The following is a 22,816-nucleotide window of genomic DNA, read 5'->3' as shown; positions in this document are numbered from 1 at the left end:
CCCACGCACTCACTCCAAAGATCAAGATCACTCCTGAAAACAGCTGCTTGTGTAAGCAAGCCATTCAGGTTAATGTCTGTGTTTTTGCAGGTCACCAACCAAAACACTGAATACCAAAGACTTAAGTAAACAAAAGAACCAAACACACTGTAGGCATGTAGGAATTACACTGAAAGCAAATTAAATCAAGAAGTTAGACTGGTTTTTCTAGACTACTACGGTCAGCATATGATCTTGAACTTTTTTCAGGGTATGTGCCTTAAACACACTGTTAACTTCTGTGCCTATTTTGTATAGAATTTAGAGCTCTGATCAGCTGTTTCACATCCAATAGCATTAAGAAAAACAGATTTTTAAATGTATTTTCTAGTACTGGTCTCACAGCCTTCCACACAGTGAAATCACGTATCAGCTGCAGCCAGACTGGAATGGATTACCTGAGAAATAGTTCAGACATTTCTCCCCAGCTGAGAACTGCACTTAGATGCAATTAAGATGTTGTAACACAATCTTTTGACAGTTGCCAAGTCCATTTCCATTCCACCATCACAATTCCAAAATGGCAAGGAATGCACGTGCACAACAAATAGCAGCACGCTGTTCCTAAGAATTCACACAGTAAGAAACGTTTATACTTGGAAGTCATTTGCCATAAAAACACTTCCTGACCCCAAAAAATGAAAACTCACTGGTATATTAAAATACCAATCACAAGAAAGTTACATGATTTAAATTACTGGCATTAAAAATCCACGTGAAAACACAATAAAACCTGACACAGGTAACTTAACAGCTTTAGCTGGGACTGCTAGTGGAAGTAGAAGCCCCTAATGTTTTGAATTCCATAATTAAAATTTACAAAGTACTTTTAACACTCAAATATTTCAGAGGAAAAAAAAAAATAAGTCACAGAGCATACAATTTGAGGTCTTGTTGTAAAGACGTGCCCATCAGCTACAATCTCCTAAGTAGGGAAGCCTGCTGATGTAAGCTGAGGTAGTTTCTACCAAACGAGATGAAGACAACAGCCTCGTTTCTGTATAATTATTTTTACTATACATTTAAGCAAACGTACCATCAACATTGATTTACATTTTTGAGAAAGACATTTATTGAATAAAAAACCCCGTTACATTCAGCCTTATGAATGATTACACGCAAAGCAAGTCAAAATAGGTGATGACTGAGTAGCCTAACTGGCTGAACATTTCCAGAACTTAGATTACTCATGAACACTTATTACCCAACTGTACAATAATAAAATGCAAAAATATGCTTCTTCTTGCCATTAATACTGTAGTCAAAGAGATTCCTTGCTTTTGGCATTAATGGCAGCCCACACTTCAGCATCAGTTGTTAGTTGGCATGTTAAGTGCAGGACTTTCCACATGAGCTACAATGTATTTGGAAAACAGAAACCAAAACAGCAGAAACAGATATGCAAAGAGTTCACTTTGATCCCAAAAGCTGTGGGTCAAAGTTCAAGACTGCAGACTTAGGAGTACCAGCACACACGTTGAGGCACTGTGGCTGAGGTTCAGAAGAGAGCTCCCATACAATCGTGCAGTAAAGCCCAAGTCAGAGCCCCCACTGGGGGCTTCCAAAGCTATCACACCTCCTAACTGTACATCATGGATATCCACTTCTGAGACGTCAGGCCATCAAGTCCAAACACTAAAAGACTTTTTTTTTTTTGCAATGTGAGATTTGAAAAAAGTTTCCTATAGTCTTTACAGGGACTTTATTTATAAGGTCAAGCCATTGAAACAAACGTATCTGTAGTCTTTGTACAAAATTAAACACTGAAAAGCTTAAGTATAAAACTACAGTTTCATTTCTGTACAAGATGGGAAAAACATCGTAAAACCTCAACTCATTCGTAGTTTAATCAGACTTCTGCATCTCTTTCCATCACAGCCTCACTGCTGAACACTGACATTTCATGTCATAAATCCTCTAAGATAAGATTAAAAACTGATTTGAACAAAAGAAATCAAAAATAACTTTATATACACAACAGAAAGCCTTTTAAGAGTACAAAAATAACATCTATATGCCAATTAGTTACCATGCTTTGACAATTCCAAGTGCCTAAACATGCAAGACAGTAATGACAATCTAGAATAATTCTGCATCTGTAGAATGTTTCAGACTATGAAAGACATTAACATGCCATTAACTCCTGTTCTTTTTTAAAATGGATATATATTCAATTTTTTTTTTTAACCAATAATGCAGTGTTCAAGTCTCTGCATGTATGTCCACAGATAAACAGCTTTCATCTTGATTTTTAAGTCTTCTGCAAGCTAGTAATGCAGACTAAAAAGCTGTGATGGTTCCAATCAATCTAATTATTCAAAGCAATCAAAGATGTACAAAAGCTATAAAAAAGGGAACACTTATTACCATGCACAAAACTTAAGAATGTTCAGCTAAAACGTGCATCAAATGCATGTTTTGTTGGGTTGGTTTTTTTTGTTTTTTTGTTTTTTTTTTTTTTTTTTGCTTTAAAAAAAGATACACGACACGATTTACATTAACACTCTTAGCATCAGATCAGCAGAATCAGTTCTGACTAAATACCACAAGAGTAAGACACATTCCTTTTGCTGGTGCCTATCATATCTTCAAATCCACGGAAACAAAATCAGGAATCTTCAACTTCCCAGTCAAATCAGATCATGAAATCAACTGAAATGAGAAGTGCATTAGTTTTCTCCTTTCTCAACTTCTACCTACAACATACACACTGCCTCTCCTCTAGCATCAAGAAGATGCACTCAACTTTTGCTGGCAGGAAAGGCCAAGAACATCCCTCCAGCAGACAGATTGCTCTTATGCCTTTGCTGATAACACAGCACAGCACGTAGATGTAGCTATTTTCTAGACAGTCACGTAACATTTCAACACCTGCAAATGAACCTACAAGAAAAAAAAACCTCATAGGCAGCTTCCTAACTGTGTTATCAGTGAAAAGGGGCAAATATAGAGAAAAGCTCTTTTCATCCAATTTCCTTCTCTCATTTGTAGAGCTTTCCAGTCTACGAAGCTTACACCACCTTTGTTTTGTTACCAGTGGTCAGTGCACAATTTACAAAGCAACTCACAGCCAAAGCTGCAATTGGAAGAACATACAGCCTTCAGAGTCAAGTCATCAAAAACTAGGAGAGCTCTAATTTTAGTTCTGCTTACTAAAGAAACTCCAAGTAGTAATGACATGCTAAGAAAAAAAAAAGTCTGGACCAGTTATTTTAGGAAGAGGAATACAGAAAAAAAAACCCCAGCAACCACAAAACAAACAACAGCAACAAAAACCAATAACCAACAAAACCACTCAACACACCCCATGTAAGGGGAGCCAAAAAAGAAGGGCAAAAAAAAGCCAGTATTCACATTTATCAAAACAATGAGGTTTGGGATGCTTCCAACACTACACAGGAGGCTATTACAACTGGTGTAAAACTATGTCATGCCAATTCCTATTAGACTTGGAAAAATGTTTCTGAACAATTCTTTACCTCTTTGACTGTTTCTTTAATGAAGTCTTTCCTGTCAGATAAGTCATAACTGGGATAATTCTCATACACCTAGAAAAAAAGAATTAAAAGTACAACCTTGAGTTACTTCCACTCTGTACTTTATGAATAGAAGCTTAAATAAAAAGAGAGCAGAAAGCAGCGCTGTACTTTTAGCATTGCAAAACTGGCAGAACTCCCTCTGTGGGGTAGTTTCCTAACTATGGAAAGTTAGTTTTATTTCCCTGTCCTTATTTTGACCATGAAATCTACATCAATTTATTTTTTATGTTTGGTCACTGACTAAAATGCTACTGGCAACACACCAACAAATTGGAATGCCTAACCTGCCATGTCAAGCAAACCCAGAATTCTCCAATGTTTGTCCTACACATTTGCTAAGCAGACAAATACCTTCTTAAAAAAAAAAAAAAAAATACTAAATGAAACCTATATAAGGTTTCAAAATAAATGCCTACTTATTTTTCTGTAATAAGTGGAATTGTCATCTTCCAAGTTACCAACATAAGCATCAATATATTTAAGTGCAATTCTACAATTACTCTCTGGTTAATCATCATGAATGAGAAGTGAAAGGATATCAAACTAATTAAACAACAACCACCACCACCACAGCAAATGCCAATACTGACAATGAATGCAGCTCACCACATTTCAGACTTATCCTGGTGTAAGAAGTGACCAGGTAGCAGTGCTGGCTGTGTGGTGGTCACTTTTCCCTTTCCCACCCACACTCCTCCTTGGCTCCTGTCCTGCAGCTCAATGGCTTCTTTGCTCACTTTATACAACTCATTAACTCAGCTGAAAACTATGCACTTATTCTGCGTTGACAGCACTGAACAGACTCAAAGGATACAAAAAGAGCAAGAGCAAGGCAAGCAGAAATGTGCACAGAGCAGCACAGTCCTTCCCTTTTGACAGCAAAAATCTGCTGCACTGGTTCAACAGCTCTAATATTTGCACCTTAACACACAGCAGTTGCTTTGAAGGTAACAACACTACTTTCCATGTAGCTATTTTTGATTTATAGATTTTCATTCCCCTGTGGAACATACAGCATTGCATACCTTAAGATTAAGCCCTCCTATTAGTAGCTGTTAGTAAATAAATCAAGGCAAACCATTTTGTTTCGTTGTGTAGACTGTAAGCCATAGCTTACAAAACAAGATGAAAAGTCAACTTACAGACAGCTCACTGTCCCCCAAAAAACTGCTAAATCACTTGCTTACCTCCTTGCAGATTTGTTTCATTGTGACTTCCTCCAAATTTGCATTGGCCAACAATTTCTTGACAGTTTCCTTAATTTCTTCATCCGTGGGTGGTTTCTTCAGCTTTTTAATTAAAGGTTCATTATCTGAACTATCCTCAGATTCGCTTTCTAAATATGAAGAATAATTCAGATTGTAATAAAACATTTTCAACTTGCTTTCATTCTTTTTCCAAAACAAAAGCTATCAGAACATTTGATGCAATGCTCACCCTTAAAATGGATATCTTGCCAGTCCATCATTTTATAAATAAAGCTAATGCTGTCAGTATTGCACTTACTTATGTATCTGCATTACTGTTTGTAAACTACCAGTTCACAAATCAATACATACTCTAGAAAGTATGGATCTGTTTATATTCATCTATCAAACAAAAACAAAAAGCAAACCAACAACATTTATGACAAAAATTCAATACTGAGACATTTCTGCCCTAAAACAACACTTATTTGCTTTGAAAAGGAGTTCAGATTCCTTTTCCCAATGGTGCTGCTCACTAGAGTCTCATCATTTTGCAGTGCTGTAATACCAAACATGCCATCAGAAACACCATTCAAAAAAAACAAAACAAAAAAACAAACAAACAAAAAAAAAGCCCACCCCAAAAAGCAAGGAAAATCATAAGGGAAGTTAAGTGAAAAGGCACAGGACAGTCCTATAATCTTTTCCAGCAGAAAAACGCCAAGACTGAGTGACTCCAGCATACTGCTATTGGCATCCTGTCTGAGAATAGAGGCACTAAGTCTAGATAAAGAGCTTGCAGAATGACCCACTTCACATTTCAAGTTTTGTACTGTGGACGTAGACTCAAAACAGAAATGCAGCAGGAATAAATAGGAAACTAAGCCCAGACTATCTAACACACAAATACACAAAGCACACACCTAACATCACACACACATTGTGGTGGTAAAATGAAGTGTACATGCACACAGTCAATCACATTGGTGCCACCAGCAAACTGAAAAATATTGTTTAGCACAGGCTGCCTAACAGCTGAGAAACAAGGCTGTGAAAGAAGATGAGCATGATTTTTTTATCTGAGAGTTGTTGTTTTCTCAACTCACTGACAAACCAGTAGTTAGTTTGAACTGATTTCTCTGTGAGAGCACACATATGCTGGTGCTGGCATTAAATGACCTGTGCTTGTAGTACACGGATATAAGCTGCATTAGTAATGCTGCCACTGGGATGGCTTTTTAACTCTAAGAGGGTCAGAGAATTGAAGGCTATAAAAAACCTCTGGAGATCATTTGGCTGAAGCTCTTCCTCAGAACAGGGCCACAGCTGAGTGGGCTGCCCTACGCTGCATATACATGCATTTGTCAGATATAAGGAAAACAAGAGCAACAGGATGCATGTGGAACACGTATCTGTGTTGTGAATATCAAGCTGCTGAATAGGAGACAGAATGTTGGATATATACTATATACCCATCAATTGTAAGATTGAAGTTTAATAGAACTTCATGATGCTCTTACAACAGAAGACAAAACCAGGCTGATACTTTAGGTGTACAGACAAAAATGTATATAAAAATTCTATAAATATAATTTATATAATTATATAAAAATATACCCAAATCAATTTTTTTTCTTTAAATTACCAGTGCGAGGAAAGAAACTTCAAATCCATAACTCAGCAAACTCCATTTTCCTTCACAATTAGGTAAAGAAGCCTGTCTTCTAATATGTATCTCTGTTAAGCTACAAGACGATGCATGATAAAAGATTCAAAGCCGCTTACCTTTCCTGGAACTGTTCTGATTCTTTTTAGTAGTGCTGCTATCCGCCTTCTTGACATTAGCACCCTTCACAGTTTTCTTGGGTTTGGAAGTCACCTTTTTAGATTTTTCTCGTTTAGATGCTCTCCTAGGGGGCTATAAAGGAGAAAATGGAGGATTAGAACAGTGGTTCCTACTGAACAACCCATACTCCTCTTAAGCAATGGAAATCATCCCTTCTGTCAGCACAAACTATATCAACAACACTAATACATTTCACTAGCTATATCTACTTCTAAACCATGAGGTGAAAACATTCACATTCTCAGGAATTTCACGTTGCTCCTCTATATACTCAAACTGGCACCTTCTGATTGTGTTTGTAATCTAGCTGTACTGTGCCCCTCCATTTGCAGTTAGTTATCATAGAATGGTTTGGGTTCGAGGGAACCCTAAAAACCACCTGGTTTTGGACCCCTGCCACGGGCAGATGCCTTCCACTAGATCAGGTTGCTCAAAGCTATGGTTGCTTATAATTAGCTGAAAAATTTCAGAACACAACATGCCATGCCTTTAAATCATTTCTAGATGCTGTACTTCACTAGGACTACACACAGCAAGTTCTTTTAGTACAGCTGAGAAGAGATACATCAGCTGGCCCATAATTTGGCTGAATACTGCAGCTAGCAAACTCAAAGAAAACTGCACTAAGTTACCACCAGTAGAGAAAAGTGGGAACATTAATTCATACTGTGTGTATACATGCATGGCATTATCACAAACTAAATGTGTGCTTAACACAGGCTTTTATATAGAACTTCTAACAAGGCTGAAAACTGCCCTCACAGAAAGTTTTGACGAGGATAAGACCAGACTTCAGAGAAAGAACACCACGAAACAAAACAACTAACAGTAATTACTAAATTCATCATTCCAATTTCAATTTTAAATGGCAGCGTAGTCACCTGAGCTATTACACAGTAACATCTAAATAAGTTCATACAACTTGTAACTACTTGTTCCATTGGTATCTGGTACAACCCCTGAAACTAGCACTCCGTAGAACAGAATGTATTTCTTCATGCTGGATTGCTCACTTACAGTTGCTATTACAGCTATACAGCTAAAAAAGCAGTGTTGTTAAGTGAGACCTCTGCTGCTTAACATCAGAAAATATACTCAGGAATCACCCCAAGTCTAACTAAACTCGCAATTAGTTTTTAAGTTCCTGATAAAGCTCCATCACTAGCGACAGAATCAGAGGTTACAAGCAGCAGACATATTTAAGCTTCAAAAAAATTATGTTCCTTCAGCATACAGAAGTATTCCAGATATCTTTTCCTTCTGGGTACATCAGATCAAAAAACAAAGCAATAGAATACTGTTGCAGTCAAGAGAAGCTCACCACTAGTTTAGCCTGAGATTCCAAAAGAGCAGGGGAAACACAGCCTGTAGTTTGTTAAACGTTATATAATCCTAGCCTTTTTTTTTTTTTCTTTCCTTCTTTATGGTATAACCTTAAAGCTCTGCAAAGGTAGACATTTTCCACTTCACCATTTCCTATATTCAAACTAATTTGGCATACGAGCGCTTGCATGATAATTACACTTTTATTCCATGCAAGTCAGTTTCAACTTCCAAAGTCTTCAGTGTACACCAGGTTATTGCCTGGAGGTCATCAAATCCTCCTGCCTTTTGAAAGAAGGCAAAGACGACTCCGTTAGATCAACAGGGTCTACTATTTTTTCTTAAATAGCTGAATTCTTGAGAAAGGTTCTAAAAGCAGACTCCTGCCCCTGAAAGCCATGTTTCCTTCCCTCACAGCAGGAAGACTGTACTGTTGAAGAGACAAACAAATATAAAATTCACTTGTAGTATTTTGCCCTCTTTTGACTCACTATTAGGGGGAAAAGAAAGATGCAAACTCAGAATTATGTTTGTTTTATGGAGATGCAAAGAATTTCCTTGAAGCTTCTTTTTAAATTAACATGAGAACCTCTCAAATGTAAAAGTGTTTGCATTAATGGTTCAACTTACATACAGCAGCTTTTCTACAGCTCAGACTATTTACTTAGTCTGCCAATCCTGCACTTCAATAGAGGGAATGCAACCCAAGTGAATAACTGTCTGAGTTTGGAGTCAAAGGCTACGTAGCTCACATAAATGATTTCCTTTGGCACCAATTAACTAATTGCTGTTTGTTCTATGGCTTTGGTTATGGCTAAAAAGGAAGTCCCACTGAAAAGAAATTATAGGATAAGATGGAGCCTGTGGTTCCTTTCATTTCTTTCTTTCACACTTCAGACATATGGACAAAACCAGTGGCATCTGCACCAGAGCATTTTGTGCCTGTTCCGTTAACTACATTCAGGACTGAAACTGAATGCACAGTGGAAGGCTTTTCTGGTTTTTTTGTTTTGTTGTTGTTTTTTATCTCTCTGATGTTATAGAAGACTGAAATAAGTTTCAATGAATATACAGCAGAACAGCAAATAGGGAGAACACTTTGTAAAACACAGGGATCTCCATAAGGCTGCTTGTTCTGTTGCCTCCTTTAGCTCTACAGAAGGGCTTTTGGGCTACAGAAGCCCAAAAGAGAAATCAGAAAATAAGATCCAGAAGAAATGTGGAACCAAGATCTGAAAACAATGCAGTTAGCTGAGTCAGGGACCTGTACTCACCTCAGAGTTAACTTCTAGGTATCCAGTCATACCCTACATACACAGATACAAATACCAACATCCTCTCACTGGAAAAGATACTGAGAATTTACTATTAAAATGAAGATTACGTTAAATAAAACCTTCACAGGTGACGTAAGAATCCCATCAATTACACTTCAAATTCTGACTGCCCTAATCTGCAGCAAATGGTTTTGCATGGTGTATGGACGGGTGTATTGTACGGGTGTATGAACAAAAATGAGAATCTTATCGATTCTCTAACCTTAAGGCACTAAGAAATCAAGATCTCTCTTATAAGTTTTATAAATGAAACCATTAATTTAGTAAAACATCAAACCTCTCCAACCTCACATGTTCCACAAATCAACAATTGGTAGCAATCACAGACAAACTGCAGAGAAAAGTTCTTAGCCCTATGTTGAAAAAAAACAATGCAAGAGCCCTCATTACCTCTTCTTCACTTTCTTTCTCTTCTGAAGAATCATCCTTTTCCTTCTTTTCATCTTCCTCACTGCTTGATTCATCTGACAAGATCTCTGGACACTTGGTGCGTTTTGTTTTTCTCGTTGTTCCAGTACTGCTGCGTTCTTTCTTGCCACCTTTGCTTGGTGTCTTCTTGGACTTCGGCAATGGCTGAAAGCCAGGGATGCAAAAGAATGCAACAGAATGCAAAAGAATATTTTAAAGAAAAATATAAATTCCTTCAAATAATAGTAAAAAAAAAAAAATATAAGTACAGAGGTCTGCATCATGAAAACAAAAAAACAGGTCAATTGTATGCGCTATTCTTATACCACATTTTGTGCTAAGAAGAAATTCAAAGCACAGGGATAAATCAGAATAAAATGAAACTGAATTTCACTTTTAAGCTAAGCATCCCCTTCACTCCCCTAATGAAAGAAATCTTCCACAGTTAGGGATCAGGGAAGCACAAACAAGGAAACTTTACATTACCCATATAAGTACACTTTTTCTTCTAGCAGCAGATTAGCGGACAACTCTTGAGGCTATACAAAACTGCATTTTGTTGTTACTCAGACTATCAGCATCCCTAAGGCAGCGTGCTGACTTGGTACATACTACTTCTCAGTGTTTGCTGCAACTAAACTGAAGTTTCCTGAGCAACAGTCTAACTAGTTTGGCATTGCTTACAGATTAAAAACTGACTGCCATTATGTGATACTACTGTGTCTGTTCTCTTCCACTCAGCCACAAAGCAGATGCTGCCTACTGGAATTTGGGAATGGCTGTCCCTAATTAACTCACATATTAATCATGAATTCTGTTTAGTGCTTTGAAGCATAAAGGCAGCTGCACTTTTTTGCCAGGACAGAGTTCTCAAAACAAGCACAACCTGCATCTCACCTTGCCTGAAGACTTTGGATGCATTAAGAAGTTTAAGATTCTGGTTACCAGCTCGCTGTTGACTCCTGATCTTTCCAAATCAAGAACTTCACAGATACTTTTCAACATTGCATTTCTAAATCTGGAGAGAGAAAAAAGGAAGAAAAAATGCAAAGTATTTAGTAACACATTATAAACAACAGATCAACATTTAACTGATCTATGCCTACAACCCGACATTGATTTGTTATGACTAGATTTACTGCTTTATATTATTTTCAAACCCTTTTCATTCCAGTTACAACCAATCTGCAGCACCTTCTTCTGTTAATAGGGCAGTAGCTTATGTGGAGAAACAGTACAAACAAAACAAAAAACATCACTTTGTTACACTAAATGCTCCAGATCATTATATTTATCTCACAGCAATTCTAGGAATAATACTGTGCTTTTAATATACATTAAGCAAAAATGGGTTTTGATTCTGAAGGAGAAAGGTTTTAAGGCACAGTGAGATGAAAGCTTGCACCATGAATGGAGTGTAATGTAAATTCTGTAAAGACAAACGTTGCAAATAAAAAGATGGTACAGCATGAGTCAGACTATATGAAGCAGCAATGGAGATCATTACTTTTTTAACATCTCCTCCTTCTTTTTGTATTGGTCACTTCCTTTTTCAAATGGAAACCCGCTGAACTGACCCACATTCTTCTTTAGGGAAGCAACCTAGAATAGAACACAGATTAACTTCTATTACATGCAGCTTAAAGGACTTCATCCAATTATGTTTAACTTCTCATAGAAGAAAAATCTGTTCTATCTTGCAGCTTACCGTCGATGAAAACTTGCACCTATATAAAAAACCCAATGAACATTCACTTCTACATCTTATGCCTCTGTTTTTCTCATGACAGCTAAATTACAACTAAGTTCCTGGGATCTTGGTAATTTAATTCCTTTTAATAACTTGCATGGAAAAATCACCTGCCGTTTGGAGCTTATAAATAATACAGTACATGCAAAACATGTTTGTGCAACAATGATCACAGGAAGCCTGACGTTCACTTACTGTAGTTTGTACCGTATAGTATAGTAAACTTTCAGTATACGATCTGTTAGAGCTGATTAGCTCTATTTGCTTTTTAAATTCTCACATAGGATTGTGACTGCACTTCTGAAGCTCTTCTTCTGCATGATCAATTTATGTATTTACACATCACTCAACTGACAAGGCTGGCCATTAAGCCATTGGAGTGAACAGGAGCAAGCTTTCATCATAACAGACAGTCCTCATAATGAAAAAAAATCACTCCTACCTACAACCAAGAATGAAGTTCCTTAGCTTTTTCTTCATCTCTTCTTCACAAAAAAAGTTTAAAAGAATCACAAAATGTTATGAGATGTTTATGATGTTACCATGTACAACCTGCAACTACTTTCAACAATTTTACAGTTCTTCTTTCTGGTGTTCCTCCACTAGTTTAAGATTTTACCAGTGCTAAGCTCCTTGTGTTCTACCCAGTACCTATAGAAAATCTGCAGATGTGTCAGCATGTTTTATTAAACATTACCTACTTTCTGAAGCACATATAGAACGTGCATACAAAACACCATCTGATTTCCTTGACCTTAAATGGCATTCTGAAATCCCTACAACTCTGATTAAATGTGGTTTTCCATGAACTCATACTGGTATTTCCAAATGGTACCTACTAATATGCAAACATATTCACCTCTATTCTAGCTCAGAGGCACAGCTTTCACAAAAGTTATGCAAATACAGTCAATCTTTAAAGTATCTGATCATTAGAATTTTCTGGGACTAGAAATATTTTTATATATATTCTATAGTTAGAAACCACAAATTTGCTGTTAAAAGTTCTGTAAATTGTGACTCTGGTCAATGATGGACATACTTTGTTCTACAAGACGAGGCTCTAAATTAATCAGTGATTATCACTTTAGGTTAGGATACAAGTGCTACAATAAAAGGTTTAGAAATAGAACAGATACAGTTTTTTAAGAGAGAAACTTTCCACGACGAACAGAATCTTGTCATCTCACAGTATGTTGTCCAGCTATCTCAGTCACTTTAGCAAGTGATGCTGCCTGATTTCCCCAAGCAACAGATCTCACAGGAGCATCAGAACTTTGCAGGAAACCAGAAGGCTGCCTGAATAATACATCAAGGGCAATTATCTGTTATTAAGGAGCTAAGACAGCAGGAATCTATGTAAGCTCAAAAACAGAGTGAAAAATGTTGTTTTATTACATGGATCTTCTGTATATAAGATAGAAAATTATTTGTATTGGTATTTATTAGTAGAACAACTCAGGCTGAAGTAAACTATTTTGTCTTAAGTAATGCAAGCACTTCTGTCTAACTCATAATACTGAAGAGTGTTAAATATCAGTTTCCAATCACATTATTTTGCATGTAATTCTGAAACTGCTAATAGTCACGTGCCCATTAGCTGACTGTGTTAATAAGCAATTTACTTAGTAGTTGGTGATAATTGTTACTGAGCTGTTAGTGCCTTAGTGACACACTACATAGCCAATAAACGTTATGGACTCCTCAGTCAGTTACTCCTCAGATCTGTGAGCCATAGGAGGAGAGAGGGATTCACAGTACCTCTACCAGAAGATGATATAAAAGCATCACTAGTTTCATAAATGGATGCAGTTTCACAACTTGCACTAAAAATCTAGTTTGATCAGAAAGCTACACGGTTGTCATTCCACTTTTCCCATCAAATGATGAAATTCTACTGCAAAACAATCCAAATGTCTGTATACAGAGCCAGAAATACTTGATTTGTTAACTGACACACCAAATAAATACCACAATTCAGAGATTTTAATGAATATACACTGTTTTTTTCCTCCTGAATAGTTGAGATCACAGACCTTCACTGTGTCATTTAAACAACCACACCATTTGCAGCAGTGGTTTCAGATATTCTAACCAGCATTTGTACTTGTATTACTCAGTTCCTCATTTCTGTGCTAGCTGTTTAAGTTTCTAAAATACAAGAGCTTAAAAATAAAGTGCATTGAAGTAATGATGTTGAATCTGCTTTAATTACTCCATCTCCATTTCACTCCTAGTAGCAAAGAAAATGGGCCAGATGTATTCTGAAATTTAAGGCACGATCAATCGTATGTAATAGGCACTAAGAACTATTTGCTATTATGGATCGAGTTTGATCCTTGGATATAAGAGAGAGCATATCTTTTTTTTAATTAATCTTTCAGTTCAGTCTTATTTTAGGCAAATATGACAAAATCACTTATTAAAATGTTACGTATTGATGTACTTTTGCTTTCCATTGCTTTGTGGAGAAAATGACTAGGTAGGTAGCAATGTAGTGAAACCCACAAGTGCAGGTACCACAGAATAAATGAAGCAGTAAGACGCAGCTGTACTCAAAGTAACTATACAGACTACAGTCAAAATATTCCACGTACATCAGCAGTTTTAGCATGTCAGCCATGAACTATTGCAAATTCATTTGCATAAAGTGATCACTAACCTGGAGTGGAGAGGAAGGGGGAAATCTACATTCTATAGGCTTACAATTCAGCATCCCTCTCCACAAGATTTTCAGAGTAGCTTACAGAAATGAGAAGAATTATGGGCTCGAGCAGTAATTTTCAAGAGTAGTTTGTAATAAATGACACTTAAGTAGATCTATATGTGCAAATGCAGAAGAAAACAATGCCTATAGAATAAACTTTTTCACCATGCATGAAAATTACTAGTTATACAGATAGATTTTAAGTTCTCACAGTGCCTGGCCTGTTGTAGAGGAGTTTGTGCAGGTTCCGAAGTTCATCTGTCTTCTTTTTACTCAGAAAGAACTGTATCCTTTCAATTTCACAAAGTTTTTGTCCTTTTCCTGAAACAAACAAAAGAAAAAAAACACAAAGAAATCACCTTCTTATTTACCCATCTGTTCACAACTTCAAATATCCATCTACCTTTATATTCTATCTATACATATTTTTTAATGTAAAAGAAGTTATTTCTGCAGAGCATCAAGTCAAGTGTTGGGGAGGTCATTCCTTATCAACTAGGCACTGATAAGGGCTTTTTTTCCTTACTTGAAATTACCTGTAACACGGCTAACAGACTTGGCATTTCTTTTTAGTCTAGATGTTCCAACAACAGTGGTCGCTAGATACTGAAAAGCCTATTCAGAGCTAAGTTTAAACATTATATAATTTCTATTGTTTAATGTGACCTTGTAGGATAAAAGACAGTTTTCATATAATTATAACAGCCTTACTGCTCGGAAACACACAGTGATTCAGTTAAGTTAGGTCTCACCTACAAGATAACAATTTGATCTTTAGAGAGGTTTCATCTTCATTTCAACACCCGTAATTCTTACCTGAAAGGACAAGCTTACCTGGTGTAATTGTAAAAGGTTCCTTTTGTAACGAGGACACTTGCATGGTCAATCGGTCTACCTTCTTTTTCTCCCTTTTTCCTTCAACAATGAGACTCTTTTCTGCAAAACACAGGGTGTTTTTTTTTTAAAGTTTTTTTTCCTCATTATATCAGCAACTCCACTGCAGTGATAGGCAATACACCTCTGAATTATTGCAAAAGCAAAACAAAAAAGGATAACAATATAACCAAGCATTATAAGACTTCCAAACCTTTGGATAAAGGTCGATAGGATTCTACAGAGCTGTAGATCTGAGTCTCTCGTCCTTAACTACAATCCTACATCCAACCTATCCTTGAAGGTGGACAGCGGACATTTCCTAAAGGGATCTTCATCTCACGATGAAGATGGCATCTCCATGCATTATCAGAAATCCAGCCTTCTCTCCTTTCTTCACCTTTCTAAGGTACAGAGCAGACGTTACTTGCACAGTCTCATTCTGTCCCCTTCTGCTCCAGCCCCCAGATGCACAGCTCTACTCCAGTTCTTTACAGGAAAGCTAACAAATGGGCAAAGGGAGAATCCAGCTTGCTTGCGGCCTCTTTCTCTTCCCACCAGTGGAATGGAGAACACATAGCAGAATGCTATCAGTAGAAAATGCAGATACATAAGGATAGTGGTACTGTACCGAATCACACACAGACATGCTGTGCAGCACTCTGCAGAGCACAATACTAACATCTTCCAAACTATTAAGAACATTATTACAAATAATTTAATATAATACTTCTTCCTTTTAGTGGAAGGAATCTGTTCACAGTAAGAAGTTTGAAACTAGATGACCTTTAAGGTACCTTCCAACCCAAAACCATTCTATGAATACGTTTAGATTGGCTTAATGGATACATTCCATATAGCTACTTTAACAACACTACATCAAGAGAAAAGCCTCACTGTTTCACAAACATGAACACCTCGTTGTAAAATACCTGACCTTATATCACATATCACACTTTCCTTAGCACATAGTGTTGCTCTGGCCTTAACATAGAAAAGCAGCTTTATAATGTGCACAAACATTAATCTGGACACATACCTGGTGAGAACACAGCAAAACACACTTGTGAACAGACAATCAGCTGCTCGTAAAAAGCTAGTTCAAATTATTCCATTGTTCTTAAAACAGCATAACCTTTCTACTACATTTTTCTAAAGACAAAGCTCTGCTCCTTTAAGAACACAAAACCATCAGTGACATGGTTTTCACTAGCCATACCACAGCTCTATTTGCACAGATGTTTTCATTTGCAAAATAGTTGTCTAGAGATTTAACACCAGCAGTTTTGCATAGTAGTTCCTTCATCGCATCTCCTATGCCTTCACTACCCTCTTCACATACGTGATGCAGTCTATCTTGCTTGTCTCTTCAACATCACCATGACTTCCGCTGGTAAAATAAGTCACATGGAATTCCTTCACCACTACAAATAAGTTGTGGCACCCAAAAAAGTAATTATCAGTTGGTTGGCAAATGATAGCTGTATTATTCTAAAGCAATGCCAGGGTTATTCTTGTCTATCTTTTGCAAGTGTGTATTGCCTCAAAGTGTTACTGGCAAAAAAAAAAAAAAAAAAAAAAAAAAAAAAAAGTGCTCAATTTTCAGATAATGATTTGATACAGGATGATATGTCTTAAAATCTCCAGAAGTTTCTCCAGCAACAAAAAATCCCTAGTGTACGAACTGAAAATGCTGGTAATCCCTCCATTGTTTCCTAAGGAATATAGTATTGTTATTTCTAGTCTCGTCTGTTTTAGTCTACTGGAAAATGATTTGTGATCCATGAGATGTACAATTGCTGTTAGGAGATGCTGCAGTACAATTGCCCAGCAAGGTTGTGGATGCCCCATCCCTGGAAGCACTCAAGGCCAGGCTGGATGGGGCTGCGAGCAACCTGTTTTAGAGGGAGGTGTCCCTGCCTATAGCAGGGGTTTGGAACTACATGATCTTCAAGGTTCCTTCCAACCCAAACCATTCTATGGTTCCATGACACGTACCCTTTTCTTCCTCTTCCTCTTCTTCCTCCTCCTCATCCTCCTCGCTTTCCTCAGCTTTGCTTTCAGCCTCAGCTTGTTTCTCATCTGCTTTTTCAGATGACATCGTATCTTCTTTAGAGGAAGCAACAGCAGACATGGTGTGCAGTTCTGTAGAAAGCAGTGGGCAGAGCCATGAGAACACAGCACCCTTGCAGAAGCTGCGGGCGTTCCCATGTTTGAAGACACGAACTCAAACACCCTGCTTATACGCAGCACCTAACATAACTCAGAAGCTGTCGCTCGTTCTGCAGCTGCTGAAGAGGTTTATCAGCACTTTCCACACACCAGTTCCCAAACCGTGAAACATTCGGAATCACACAGAGGAAACAAACAGGCGACGGGAACCGCGGGCTGCACTATGAAGGAGAAAAAGTTCACACCTCCTTGCAAAATGCCCAGAAAATGTCTCTCGCGGGGTACAGGCAACAAAACCCTCCGGTTTTTCTTGAGAAAAAGCGATCGCTCTGCCCAACCTGCCTTTCCCCGCCTCTTAGCGCAGAAGAACAGAAAGTTGGGAACTTTCCGCCTTGGCAACGCCCAGACCGGCGAGGAGGGCTGGAGAGGGATGAAAGCGCCGAGATCCGCTTCTCAGAGTTACACTGGGGATATTTTCGGCTGGGAAGGGGAGAAAGGAGGGGCCCCTCCCGCCTCCGACCAGCCCCGCCAGCCGCCCGTCCCGGCGCGCAGCCCGAACGACGCGATGGCGCCAGACAGCGCAGCACGAACGCGGCGGCCGCCCGCCCCCCCCCCTCCGCCCCGAGGAGAGAACGCGGTCGCTCTGCAGGGCCCGGTGCGGCCATGGCGGGCGGACACACCTCGTTTCGAGCCCCGGCTGCTGCAGCGGGAGCGCCTGTGGCGGCAGGGTCGGCGGGTGGCGGCGGGGAGGGCGCGCGGAGGGGGAGGGGCGGGGCGCTGCCAGACTGAGTCGCGCGCCCCGCGTCCCGCTCGCTCTCACCTCGCTCTCTCTCTCTCCCTCTCTCTCCCCCTCCCGGAATCAACAAGGTTTTCAAAATGGCGGGTTCTCAGCCGGGGAGAAGGAAGCGGGAAGACGGTGGCCAATCAGCGCCGGCGCGGGGAGGGCGGGCGCGGAGGTGGGCGGGGCGAGAGGGCTGCGCGCGCAGAGCAAGGGTGGGGCGAGAGAGGCGCTTTGCGGCCGTGTGCCGCGAGGGGGCGCCCTAACCTCTGTGGTGACGTCACGGCCGCTGGCTGCGCTGAAAGCGGTGTTTGGGAGGGTCGTGCGCTTGTCGCTCAGACCATCGAATCGCAGAATGGCCTGGGTTGAAGAGGACCACAGTGATCATCCGGTTCCAACCCCCTGCTGCGTGCAGGGTCACCAACCAGCAGACCAGGCTGCCCAGAGCCACATCCAGCCTGGCTTTGAATGCCTCCAGGAATGGGGCATCCACAACTTCCTTGGGCAACCTGTTCCAGTGCCTCACCACCCTCTGTGTGAAAAACTTCCTCCTGATATCTAACCTAAACCAGATGCTGCACTCGCACTGTACAAGGGCAGGGCTGGGGAGAGCATCTCCCCCCCTCAGTTCCTACAGCAGCTGCAGTTTCCATTCCCAATGTTTTTTTAAACCTGTTGTGAATACAGATGGTGGCAGTCTGAAAAACAAATGTCATTTGCCAGCCGTGCATAACTAGGCAAGCCTGAAGCTCAGGACACTTAAGTACCTGGCCATTAAGCCATGGGCCACACAGACAGCATGAGAAAGAATCATAAAATCGCTCAGGTTGGAAAAGACCTTCAAGGTCACCAAGTCCAACCACAACATAACCATCCTACCCTCACTCTAACAAAGTTGACTGCTAAATCATGTCCCTGAGCACCACATCCAAATGGCTTTTAAACACATCCAGGGATGGTGACTCAACCTGCTCCCTGGGCAGCCTATCGCAGTGCTTAACAACCCTTGCTGTAAAGAAGTTTTTCCTGAAAGATGTCGAAAGACAAAGGGCGGCCCCCTGCAAACCCACGGGCTGGGGGCTGTCGAGGGCGGCGACAGCGGACACCGGCTTCACGTCGCCTCACCGAACCCCATCGGGAATGCCCCGAGCAGAAGCGAAGGCGGCCGCCTCGCGGTGCGGCGCCGGGCAGCGGGCCGGCACCGAGCCGCCGCGGTGCGCCCTCGGCGCGCGTTGCCGCACGTCTCCGCTGGCAGCACTCGCGGCTATGACAAGGAGCCGCTGTCCCGGCCTCGGGACTCCCCCCGCCCTCGGCGCTCGCAGGGGGCAGGCGGGCGCGCGGGGGCACCGGTCCCGGCGTCCCGCTCGCTGGCAGCCTTCAGCCGGGCGGGGAGAGGCGCGGCGAGGGAAGGCGGGCGCGGGCAGAGCGGCGGCTTTACCCGCCGGGAGGTGCCGACCCCCACCGGTCGCGGCCGGGAGAAAACGCCGCCAGGAGCCGAGGTGAGGGGCGGCACGCGTGCGGCGGGCACCTGCGGGGCGGGGAGCCGCGCTCCTGCCGCCGCTCCTCCAGCCGCGGCGCTCGGCCGGGCGGGCGGCGGTGCGTGCTGGGGAGCGCGGGCTGCTAGCGTTCTCTCGTGCGGCAGAGGAGAGCTTCTCCCAGCTTTGCGGCTCTCGAGCGGTTCCTCTCGGCTCTGGCAACTTTTGCGGTGCGAACCGGCGGTGAACGCGGGCTTGCCGTAGTTCTGGCGGACTTTTCTGAGTACGTTCCGTCTATGAGGCGTGCTTTGCCACACGTGAGGTGCTGGGGCGGCTGCCTGAAGTGGCTGCTGCTGTGAGAAGCCTTCTCCCCGCTCAGATCTGAGCACCTAATATATTTATTTCTAAGTACTTAAGCTGGGTGCAGAAAGAAATGCTAAATCTACAAGTATTTTCTGTCCGTAGTTGAGACAACTATATTTAATCTCTAGAAAGTGAGATCCTAACTGAAGTCGTTGGAAGGTCTGCATGTCTGCACGTTACGTGCAAGCTGCTTTAAAATTCCAGGGCCTGCCATGTGAATTTGGTATGAATCATGTCTTATTTTTAAAGAAATGGAATTCCGTGCTGAAAATATTCACGGCATATTACAGGAATACCCATGGCCTGGCTTAGACTAACAAAATGCAGAAAATTCAGCGTGGAGGCAAAGCATTTATCCTCATTTCACCTCTGTGTGCTGGGTTTCTAGACATTTCTCCTCACAAAGTATGTAGTTATTGGCTGTCTGGACCTTCCAGGACTTCAAGTTGAGTAAAGTGGGTAAATGCCAGGTAGCCAAATTCTGCTCCCAGTTACTCCAGACTCTTCGCCATGGTAACTCCGTTTGTTTCAGTGCTGTTATTTTCCATTTACAGGACTATACCTGGATACTGAATTTATTCAATACATTTATCATATTTTATGAATTTTGTCTGCTTGGGTCAAGCTTTAGGACAGGATTCGTTTGTAATACGAACAACGTGCAATTTAACTGGTTCTTCTCTGCAATAGAGCTTGTAGAATTGAAAGTATAGGTGGAACACATGTACTTAGTAGGGGCAAGAAACCACAATGGTGTTTTGTGTGGCTAAAAGCCATAAGCATTCAGTTCTGGTGATCTGTTTAGTGGAAATTCTGATATGTCAGAACTAAAAGCTTTAGGAAACTATTTTATGTGGATGCACAGAAATAGCCTTGCAGAGTCACAACCAGAAGGACTTTTAGAGTTATAAAAAAAGTCTTAAAGAATTTCAGTAATGACATTCTGAAGTAGTGACAACTCAAATATAGGAAGCTTGTACTTTCCTCTTTGGTGGCTGAACCTCAAAGGCTTTGCACATTTCTGTGTCTCGTTTCCGCTTTGTGTGAGGTGGGTTCCACTGTGATAGCACACCCCAAGGAAAGCTGTAAGAGGCCCAGTAAGAGCTGCAGAGGTTTAGCATGGACCGGAAGGTTTGCAGTTTCACCATTCAGGTTCTGGGTTTGATCCTTTTCTATATGAATGCATTTTTAGTGAGTATTTGGAAAAAGCATGTCTGCAGCATTAGAAACTAGAAAGACATGTTAACTTACTGAAGTCTGCAGAGGGAAAATGTCCTATCTCTGTTATATTTGTACATTTGGCATCAAGGTATGGGATGTTAGAGATAAATTGGCAAAAGCTTAGTTAAATATTATCACATTTCTTTAAGTGGAAACCAGTTTGATGATGTTTATTTGAAGTATCACTTTTGATAGCAGTGTTTTGGAGGGGAGGTGTGCTTTAAGGCCTAACTGGAAGGGTGAAACCCCAAGAACTATTTGTCATGTGAAGGGGAAAGTAAAAGTAAATACTCTGAAGTCTCTGCTGAGCTGCAGCCCTAAACTAAATATTAATCAAAGGTATAAAGACTTTAATTGTGACTTCTGTCACTACATTTCTTTACATGTTTCTGTTTGTTTTATTGTGTTTCCAGAATAATTTCAGTTTGACATGCGTTTATGACATAGTTCCAAGAAGCATGCATGTACAATAATGACTAAGAGTACATTTAGGCTGGGAGGACTGAATTGCTCCTGCTTCCTGCAATGGATTTAGCTGGCTGAAGCTCATTGTTTTGAAAAGTGCTGTGGAATAGTACATTCAAATGATGTGGACAGGTTGGGAAGCTGTGAAACTTATCATTCCTGCCTAGCAGCTGTGGATATGCTGATAAAGATGTCTTCTTTGACTGAGGTTAAAATAAAGACTGCAGCTTGGTAATTACCAGATAAAGCAATCTGACTTACAGGCTTTATGGCATCTAAGTGAAGAGTATACCTGCTGTTTTAACATGAGGAAGGTTTTGCTCACAACAAGCCCATAGGAAATTCAAGGGCATTCAGTACTTTATTATGCTAAAAAACAACAAGGATAGTGGAGATTACAGATTCTGTGATACAAAGGGAGGGTGGCTGGATATTTGCTGGGAAGGCTGTAGTCAGTGATGCAGAATTAGGTTTCTCCTTAATTTTATTTCTAGCACTTCAGCCACTCTTTGTGGAGGAAGGCACTGATTTAAACTCACTGATCTTTAACAGCTGCTCTACCTTTTTTAACTTTCCATGCAGAAGAGAAACTTGCAGCCTTTGCAAATGTTTATTGCTTCTTTAAACAAAAAGTCTTTTTCATGTTTCGGTCCTTTTCTCCTGACCATAACAGTAATAGATTCTGAAATCTTATACGAAACATTATGTTTACTTATGCTGATGGATTTTTGAAAATACTCACTGAAGGTTTAAATGTGCTGTGCCAAAGTGTTGTTTATTGCTTCAATTTTCATCTTCAAAAAAGAAAAGTACAAAGTCTTTTGAGCATGGAGATAGAATACAGGTTTTCTGCCTTGTGCATATGAATCTAACAGTCACTTTCTGTGGCACTGGATAAGAGTCAGTGAAAGGTTTCTGTCCTTGGGCTTTTCAGGTACAATGTGGAGAAAAGACTTGCAGGAATATTCTGAAGCTCACTGAACAAAATGAAACACCGTGTCGTACTTAGTGAATGGCAGCTATAAGTACTCAGAATGTTTAGTGAAATGGTATTTTTTTAAAGGCAATTCCTATAAAGTTGGACTAAGTTTCCTTGGTAAAAATACCCAAACACAAAAGTAACCTTTTCTTAAATGCAAATCGGTACACTAGGCATTCTGCTTATTTCCTCAGGCAGTATCACGACGCTGTTTTATACAATCTAATTCCAAAAATAAGACTGCTCTGTAAAATGCTTTGCTTCAAGCAGTCCCAATACAAGTCAAAATTATTGCAAGGATGCCACAGAAGGCAAAATTTATTTGCCTGAGGATGAGTGACGCTGCTTCTGAAA

The 22,816-nt window shown here is 40.3% G+C and overlaps 2 protein-coding genes across 7 annotated transcripts in view; one reads left to right on the top strand and one right to left on the bottom strand.

Moving 5' to 3' along the window:
• Positions 1-18,092, bottom strand: part of DEK (DEK proto-oncogene) — a 44,857-nt gene extending 26,765 nt beyond the window's left edge. Inside the window, exons 1-11 of one of the 4 annotated variants that reach the window (XM_042870360.1) lie at positions 17,862-17,963; positions 17,008-17,154; positions 14,971-15,072; positions 14,348-14,457; positions 11,187-11,281; positions 10,577-10,697; positions 9,662-9,844; positions 6,551-6,683; positions 4,766-4,914; positions 3,519-3,587; positions 1,088-2,691 (exon numbers count right to left, since the gene is read on the bottom strand). In XM_042870360.1, the coding sequence (XP_042726294.1) occupies positions 2,680-2,691; positions 3,519-3,587; positions 4,766-4,914; positions 6,551-6,683; positions 9,662-9,844; positions 10,577-10,697; positions 11,187-11,281; positions 14,348-14,457; positions 14,971-15,072; positions 17,008-17,143 (1,110 nt within the window). In that variant the 5' untranslated portion in view covers positions 17,144-17,154; positions 17,862-17,963 and the 3' untranslated portion in view covers positions 1,088-2,679. Of the gene's footprint in view, positions 1-1,087; positions 2,692-3,518; positions 3,588-4,765; positions 4,915-6,550; positions 6,684-9,661; positions 9,845-10,576; positions 10,698-11,186; positions 11,282-14,347; positions 14,458-14,970; positions 15,073-17,007; positions 17,155-17,861; positions 17,964-18,001 lie in introns of those variants that run through there. The other 3 variants (XM_042870359.1, XM_042870358.1, XM_042870361.1) reach the window with 3 other exon arrangements.
• A 1,295-nt stretch (positions 18,093-19,387) lies between these two features.
• Positions 19,388-22,816, top strand: part of RNF144B (ring finger protein 144B) — an 86,393-nt gene continuing 82,964 nt past the window's right edge. Inside the window, exon 1 of one of the 3 annotated variants that reach the window (XM_042869555.1) lies at positions 19,388-19,458. The gene's annotated coding sequence lies outside the window, so the exon portion shown is untranslated. Of the gene's footprint in view, positions 19,459-19,643; positions 19,718-22,816 lie in introns of those variants that run through there. The other 2 variants (XM_042869557.1, XM_042869558.1) reach the window with 2 other exon arrangements.

Source organism: Lagopus leucura, unplaced genomic scaffold, assembly GCF_019238085.1.
Source record: "Lagopus leucura isolate 7727_CA_CO unplaced genomic scaffold, USGS_WTPT01 Super-Scaffold_100002, whole genome shotgun sequence".
NCBI lineage: Eukaryota > Metazoa > Chordata > Aves > Galliformes > Phasianidae > Lagopus > Lagopus leucura.
The sequence above is the reverse complement of the archived record's forward strand: the minus strand, read 5'-3'. Positions and strand labels throughout refer to the sequence as shown.